Here is an 8,886-nt window from a genome sequence, read left to right as displayed (position 1 = left end):
ACTCAGTCACCTAGCTTTAAATATCTCGGAGTATGGTATGACTCTAAGTGCACATGGGAAAAACACGTCAATTACCTGAAGCAAAGAGGCCAATCGAGAATTAATATTTTTCGGATGGTAACAGAAACCACATGGGGAGCTCATCCAGAGGATTTGATACGACTCTACCAAGCCACGATTCTGCCCGTAATAGAATACGGCAGTATATGCTTCAGAGGTGTCGCAGCCTCACACATGCTGAAGCTAGAGAGGATACAATACCGTTGTTTGCGTATCGCTCTAGGCTGCATGCAATCGACACATACCATGTCTCTAGAGGTCGTTGCGGGAGTACTACCACTCAAAGAGAGGCTATATGAGTTGGCTCTTTGTTTCCTCATCAGAGGCAATTATTTCATTTTTTCGGACAGCCTCAGTTCTACCGAAGCTCTCCGATCGATTAAACCGGTCAAGCACCCGTCCTATTTCCTTCCGGAAATTAGACGGATATTAGAAGTGCTGGTTGATCGGTCTTTCATTATCTGCTTTGTGTGGGTCCCCTCTCATTGTTCAATCCCAGGCAATGAAGAAGCTGATTCATTAGCGAAAAGGGGTGCCATAGAAGAAGATATATTTGATAGACCGATCACCTATACCAAGTATTTTCACCTGCCTCGACAACTAGCCCTGGCAAACTGGCAGGAAAAATGGGATAAAGACGATCTTGGGCGATGGATGCACTCGATTTCGCCCAAAGTGTCTACAAAAGCTTGGTTCAAAGGGATAGATTTAACTCGAGATTTCATTCGAGTTATTTCGCGCCTAATATCAAACCATTACATAGCTAACACCCATCTATATCGAATTGGATTAGTCGATAGCAATCTTTGCGAATGTGGAGGGTACGAGGGTATCGAACACATTGTCTTCGTATGCCCTAAATACCACAGAGCAAGGACCAAGCTTATTAATTCTCTCCGAAAACAGAAAGTGACGTTTACAATGCAAGTACGGGATGCGCTTGCTAGCCGCAATCTCGCGCTTGTAATACCTATTTATGACTTTTAAGGAGATTTTTTTTTCCTCATCTATAGTTTATTTGACACGGCACAAATACAATTCAATGTTTAACGGCGCCAATTATATCTGGTAGCTTACTTTCTAAAGTATCTTAATAACTAAAAGCAAATTTTTTATCCTCGCTGCCGACTACGAGCTGAAACTAAATCTAACTTAAGCTAGAATGTTTTGCATGAAAAGCACTGATTTGTTGTTTGATGGTTTTCCATCGCCATAGGTAAGCAGCATATTGAATATGTTCCGCTGCTGGGCCAAGATATTACGGACTGGCATATTGGGTTGTCTCCCTCGGGGCCTGAGAGTATCGTGCGGGTCTAGTTGCTGTTTCCGGATCCGGGGTCTTAACGTGTTCTTGTCGTTTGGTTGGATGTAGGCGGAAGGGGATAGGACTAAACTGGGGCGTGGATAGATTTCAGGAAAACGTATATAAGGATCATGTAGGATAGGTCACGGCTCGCCAAGACATCACGAACAGGAACAGCCGGCTGCCTACCTTCGGCCTGCAGGGAAGCTACTAATCTAGACCTGGCGTCACGGTGTACAGGGCATGACCAAACAACGTGCTCTATGTCGTGATAACCTTCACCACAGGCACAGATACCACTCTCCCCGAGCCCAACACGACGGAGATGCGCGTCAAATCTATAGTGATTGGACATAAGCCGGGACATCACGCAAATGAAATCCCGACCTACATCCAACCCCTTGAACCACGGGTTCGTCGATACCTTGGGGATTATGGAATGTAACCACCTTCCCAGTTCCCCCTTGGTCCAAGAATTTTGCCAACTGATGATCGTATTCTGACGTACAAATGCGAAAAATTCATTAAAGGCAATTGGTCTTTCATAAATATCACCGTTTGTTGCGCCCACCTTAGCCAAAAAGTCCGCTTTCTCATTACCCGGTATCGAGCAGTGAGAAGGGACCCACGCTAAGGTAATCTGAGTAGATTTTTCGGATAAAGCACTCAGATGTTCCCGTATTTTCCCCAGGAAATACGGAGAGTGCTTAACATCTTTCATCGATCGGAGAGCCTCAATGGAACTGAGACTGTCCGTAAAGATGAAATAATGGTCCGTGGGCATTTTTTCGATAATTTTAAGGAGATATCAAGTATCGAATTTGATTATCTCCTTGCTTCTTCTTCTTATTTTCCCAACACAACCTCCATCAAAAAGTTTCACACTAATTCTGTTCTCTTTTTCTTTCTCTTATTGCTATTTTTAGAGGCACATGAATCATCGCTTCTTTCTGAGAGACATGATCCACCGAACATATATATAAGTTTTGTTTTTTAAGAGATAAGGAACCATCACACCTCAACGAATAGTATTAAGAATTGATATCTACTCATACAGAGAAGAATTTTAATTGTTATTGTTAGCCGTAGGTTTAAATGATATGTATTTTTAAAAGAGAAAAGATGAGAGGGTTTTTATGCCTGTTTGAGGAGGAGCAGTCGGGATACAGGTTCTACTCAAGCTGGCTTTTCCCTACTCCAAAAGATACTCGGCCCCGTTATGCTTTGCGGTTGGGCCTAAATAAATATTAAAGTTAAAAAATCTTAACAACTTCAATCACATTATTGTAGAGCACCAAAAGGTTCTATTATATTTCACAACAGTAACAACACTGGCAAGTTTGTTCAAAAATCATCCTTTCGGAAGGATAAGAACCCAGCTGAAGTTTCAAGTTATCGACCAATCAGTTTGCTTTCTTCAATAAGTAAACTGTTTGAGAGAACTATTCTTAACAGAATGATGTCACACATCAACGAAAATTCAATTTTTGCAAATGAACAGTTTGGATTTCGCCATGGGCATTCCACAACTCATCAATTGCTCAGAGTTACTAATATGATACGAGCTAACAAATCTGAAGGTTATTCCACTGGAGCTGCTCTTTTAGACATAGAAAAAACATTCGACAGTGTTTGGCATAAAGGTTTGATTGCGAAATTGCAAACTTTTAATTTTCCAATTTTCCTAATCAAAATTTTAAAAAATTATCTTGCTGATCGAACTCTGCAGGTTGTCCATCAGAATTCAAAATCTGATAGATTTACTGTCAGAGCAGGTGTACCTCAAGGTTCAGTCTTGGGTCCAGTGCTGTACAACATATTCACTTCAGATCTTCCTGATTTGCCTCCAGGATGCACAAAGTCATTGTTCTGCGATGACACAAGCATTTCCGTAAAAGGAAAAAGTCTTCGTGTCATATGCAGTCGATTGCAGAAAAGTTTAGATATTTTTTATTCCTACTCGCAAAAGTGGAAAATCTCTCCCAATGCTTCTAAAACTCAAATGATAATTTTTCCGCATAAGCCTAGGGCTTCTTTCCTCAAGCCAAACAATAATCACGTTGTCAAGATGAATGGGGTTATTTTAAGTTGGTCTGACAAGGTTAAGTACTTGGGACTAATTTACGATAAAAAACTTATTTTCAAAGAGCACATTGAGAGTATACAAGCCAAGTGCATCAAATATACGAGATGTTTATATCCTCTCAACAACAGGAATTCTAAACTTTGTTTAAAGAACAAACTTTTGATTTACAAACAAATTTTTAGACCAGCAATGCTTTATGCTGTACCGATCTGGTCAAGTTGCTGTTCAACAAGGAAGAAAACGCTCCAAAAGATTCAGAATAAAATTCTGAAAATGATTTTGAAGCGTCCTCCTTGGTTTGGTACACTCGAATTACATAGACTTACTGGTGTTGAACCATTAGAAGCTATGTCAAATAAAATTATTGACAATTTTCGACAAAAATCGTTGCAATCCTCAATTGCTACGATAAGCTCTCTTTATAGCCAATAAGTTAGCAATTAAGTTAGTTGTAAGTTTACTTCCCCTTTTCTGACAAGTAGGTTTAAATCCCTACGAATGATAAGTCCTAATTGCGAAAGCAACAAATCCTAACAATTAGAATTACAAATTTCTAACAGTGTTGAGAAGTCACCATTTGTGATTGGACACACATACTCATTATTTACTAATATTTATCATAAATACTTAAGCTACTAACAAATCCCCCCTTAAAAAAAATCCTTTCGGGTAACCATTCGTCGATGATTCTAGTTCTCCCGTTTTCTCTAGTAGAATGGCCTGCCATTTCCAATAATTTTGCAGCTACCGAAAACTTCATAACCGTCGTCAGATAGACAGGTGCTTCAGTATCAACGCACCCAGCGCGATCAGCCAAAAATTGAAACCCGGCTTTTCGTTCTTCGCCATGGAAATTATACATCAAACTTTGTGTTTGTATTCCTAGTCAACTAGGTATATTCTGTCGACCTCGTTAGGGAAAGAAGCATTAAGCGACCAATCAGAGGTCGACTTTTGCGTTTCGATGAGGCTTGAGTCAAGCCGCTTGACAATTCCAAATAGTACAATAGTCACCGCAAAAGTATCGTCAGTAAGGCAATATTACAATTTTATTATTCGTGCACTATTGTCCATTTTTAATTCGTTCCATTATTGACTTTCCGATTCGATAGCCATTTTTGACGGTCATGACATTTTTGAACTTTAAATTCTTTGAACCTTTCGGATTATGAGTATAAAGATGATAATAACATAGTATTGAGAGTTTATTGCAGTATGCTATAATAAAATACCGAATATTATTTCATTGTTTCAATTTGATTAAGCACACTAAATGTTAATTATGTTTTGTAATGTTGAGGTTTATCAGATCAAACTGTACCAAAATCACTAAATAAGTTGTTAATGAACTGGCCAGCTGTAAAAGTAAAGCATGTTGTGAAAATTTTTCCTCCAAAAAACTGATTTTTTCCTACCGTGTAGAATAACGTCCAATCGAAATTAAACACTTTGCAAGATACTTTCGGTGCGTGATGCTGCAGTTGCTGAGAGAAGCCACGAAGCTCTCTAAAAATCTTTCGACTGTGCTCACCGTTGCTTATTACTTTGTGAATCAAAACTGCCGTTTGTTTGCACTTGAAACAAAAATCGGATCCAAAATATAAAAAAACCTAATCAAACAAACGCAAACTTACCTCGCAGTGAACTAATCCAGAGTAGAGTACCATTTGCAGAAGGAAGGACATGGGAATCACTGCGAAGATCGTGTTAGACCAGGCAACCTGCAGTGTGATTTCATCAGCCCGGGATGCGGTCGCATGAACCACGCCGAACAGCGCAAACAAGGTAAAACCGAAGTTGGCAGTCAGCAAAATCATAGCCTGAACTGAAAAGCAGCTGTTGTAAATTTCGACCGTGTCGGACAGGAGATCATGTAGATCAGCGAAATTTCTTATGATTCGATCGTAATACTCCGTGTTATCAACAGTCTGGAAGTGTTGTCTTAACATGTAATAGATTGAGTGAGTTGTGCAAACGAATGTTTGGAGAGTGTTCGTTACTTGATGGTTTCGTTCAAAACGGCAAAGCGATTCCGCAGCGATAGCAGTGTCAGCATCAGATAGCACGAGTGGATTTCTGAAATCAAGATCGCTCGAAGAGAGGGAACGATCATTATGAAATCAGGAAACAGCCTGGCCACGGCAAAGGAAGTTTCGAAAAAGTACATATATGTAGTGATAGTGAACATGAAGACAGGAATCAAGATTGCGAAAATGGTGACGAGGGTAGACACCAAATGATGCTTCTGATGATCGATGAAGATTCCTATCTGTTTTAGTTTTTCATCGACGGTAGCAATGTTGTCATATAATTCAAACAGCGAATCTGCCTGCCAACTGTTCCACGATGGAATGGCCGCCGAGACCAGGCAGGACAGCAGAAACGATCCGTAGTAACCCATGTTCAGGAGTATCGAGTCCGACATTGTCATCATGATAGTAATGTTTTGCAAAGCCACCAATGTTAGGAATAAATCCAACACCAAACTTAGCACGAACCGAATCTGATCCAAAAGCGTCCGACGGCGGGTTCGCTTGTCGAAATCGAGCGTTTCAAAGTGCAGCAAAAATAGCTTGGCCGCCAGATAAACCGGACGAATCGATTGGAAAAAGTTGTCCACCCTAAACCAACGCATTGCTACTACTACTGGTGCGGACGGTGTCTGCTAGCGGGAAAATTACCAAAACCAATTACGATGCTAACGAACGCGATTGAAATTGATTGCCGTGACAAATTTTCCCAATGTTAGGGGAAGGTGGAGCAATATGGTATATTTCGTACATTTAAGTGATTTTCGGGATCAGTATCAGGTATGAAATTATAGTTACAAATTTATTTATTTTAGATTCAGTTGTAATGAAAAAATACATTTTAATTCATAATTTAAAAGGAACAACTGGAAACTAGTTATTTTTTCCTTTGTTTTAGTTATGCATAATTGACGTTGATTAAATCGAACTGAACCAAGATGACAAGATAGGTAGTTAGTGAACTAACGATGTATAAGTGAAGGAGCGTACAAATTAATAATCCAAATAGATTTTTTATGTTTTTCATTCTACCGTGTAGAACAGGGTCCAATCAAAATCGAACAGGCTGCAGGATATTTTCGGAGCATGGTGTCACAGCTGTTGAGAAAACATCTGCAGCTCCTTTAGGGTTTTACGGTCATGCGAACCATAACATACGGTCTTATGAATCAATATTGAAGTCCAAAAACACTACAAAACATCGAACTTCAAGTAAATACCTAAATTTTTATGCTAAATTTACCTCACTGTAGGTCATACAGGAGAAGATCACCAGATGAAAAATGAACGACAAAAAGAACTCATCGAATGCCATATTGGACCAGGCTAGCTGCATGGTATCCTCACTGACTCGAACCGCATACGAGTGGATCAAGCCGTTGCTAGAGAAACCATCGCCTGAACGGTGAAACACCGGTTGAACAATTCTACGGTATCGCACAGTTGACCGTGAAGGATGCTTATCTTCCGAATCATTCGACAGCGGCTTTCCGAATCCGTGGTGGATAGATCTTGCACTGGAGAAGTCTGTAAAACATTTCTTCATTGCCAGACAGAGTTTCAGTTCTGGTAGCATTATATTCTGTTGGAATGAAAAAAAAACTTACCCAATTAGCTTGTTTAGTTTCATAAACCGCTTTCGTATTGATTGGATAGTGGACATGTAGAAAATTCCTGTACTTTGATACGATAGCATTATCCAGAAGAAGCAAGAATAACTTATCCACACAGCATGTGACTCTACAGCAACATCATATTTTCGACCCCTAAGCGTTAGTGCTAGTAAAAACCACTGAGCGTACCCTAACACGATGAGCAACACCCCATTGCGATGCTCTTTCTGATAGTTTGCTCTACACCCAAAATATGCGCTCAACTAAAAATTAGAAAAAAAAATACTAATCATCAACTAAAACCTAAAATATGTTTTTACCTGCTGATCGAATTTATTAAAAATCATGCTGCATCGGAATATCCTCGCTCCGTTGGCGTAGTTTGCGATGATGTTGGTGATCATAGAGGCCACCAGAACGATCGTCGTTCCATACAATCCCACGCTTAGAATGTAAGAATCACTCAACGCTTGCAACTGCAGCCGATAAGTTCCGTAAGTGTAGTAAAGCATTGCGCAGCATAAGTAGAGTCCTGCAATCAATCGCAATTTATCGGTCGTTGTTCGCTCTGCCGTTAGATCTTGAAAGTTGATGGAGATCGATGTTAGACAGAGCAGCTGCATAATCCGGTGTATCGGACGCCGCGCCTCGACCAGGTTGTTCACCGCAAACCAGCGCATGACTGGCGCTAATGCCGTCGATAGTAAAGTGAATGTTAGTAGAACAATAGCTAGGTGTTGTATTATAAGGCTCTTTCCATGGGCAAGGAACTAATTTATTCAATCCAATTCTTTTTGACGGTGTTCTTTCAACCATCTAATTAAGAATATTGATTATTGAGTTTGGTTTGAACAGGATCTTTGTTTCGGCTGGTAACAGATGGGGGAGGTTTGTTTTGCCAAATGAGCCTTAGAGCCTCATACATATTGGATTATTTTGGGTATCAATCGATACTGAGCGCTTCGTTAAAAAAGTGAAACCGGAAAAGCAGTTGGTCTCTGTAGAAACATCAAGCAAACCGTGCCATATACTCTAGAGGGAAAAAGGAATTGAATGGCTACACACGAAAATAATTGCTAAAAGCAAATTACCACCCAAAGTCAATGGAGCAGTTAATATGATATCCTTTATTTTAAGTTTTGGATCTTTTACATAAAAGATAAACTTTCACCATTTCTTTTTTAACTGAGATGCGAGAAACATTTCACACGCCTGGTGATGTTGTGCCAGTAGTTTTTTTGTGCAAACAACATTTAACAATTACAACGAAGTTAGAGTTTAAAAAAATTCATTTCTGTTTTTTGCTTCACAAGTTTGTTGCATTTGCCAACAATTACATTCACTGTACTACGAAGACAGCTAATTTGAGTATACAGGTCGGACTCGATTATCCGGAACATCAAAAAATTTTCCGTTCCGGATAATTGAGTTTTCCGGATAATCGAATCACAGAAAAAATATTCAAGTTTGTGATTAACGAACATAAAATAAATAGTTCCTTTTCTTATTTTATTTGTATGATGCAGTGGCGTAACCAAAAATTATTTCTGAAGCGGAAAGGGATAAAATTTTAAGAAGCAAAAAAAAATGGGCGTTGATTATTTTCACTTAATTCACATTAACGTGTCGTCCCAAATATGCAGAAAGTGACATAAATGGTAACAAATATGGCAGAAGGTATGGTGAAGATAAAATTCCGGAATAAAAATTAAAAAAACACACCAAAAAAATTAAAATTCCGTATAATCGAGTTTCCAAATAATCGAGTCTCCGGATAATCGAGTCCGACCTCTA

The 8,886-nt window shown here is 39.4% G+C and overlaps 1 protein-coding gene across 1 annotated transcript; it reads right to left on the bottom strand.

The window, feature by feature from the left end:
- Positions 1 to 4,725: 4,725 nt before the first annotated feature.
- LOC129729128 (putative gustatory receptor 28b) lies at positions 4,726 to 6,084 on the bottom strand. Its single transcript, XM_055687611.1, has 4 exons — positions 5,450 to 6,084; positions 5,084 to 5,390; positions 4,865 to 5,023; positions 4,726 to 4,806 (listed from the first exon to the last, which is right to left on the bottom strand). The coding sequence occupies exons 1-4, from the start codon at positions 6,082 to 6,084 to the stop codon at positions 4,726 to 4,728; spliced, it is 1,182 nt and encodes a 393-aa protein (XP_055543586.1).
- Between the last annotated feature and the right edge of the window lie 2,802 nt (positions 6,085 to 8,886).

This window comes from Wyeomyia smithii, chromosome 3 (assembly GCF_029784165.1).
Source record: "Wyeomyia smithii strain HCP4-BCI-WySm-NY-G18 chromosome 3, ASM2978416v1, whole genome shotgun sequence".
Lineage (NCBI taxonomy): Eukaryota > Metazoa > Arthropoda > Insecta > Diptera > Culicidae > Wyeomyia > Wyeomyia smithii.
The sequence above is the reverse complement of the archived record's forward strand: the minus strand, read 5'-3'. Positions and strand labels throughout refer to the sequence as shown.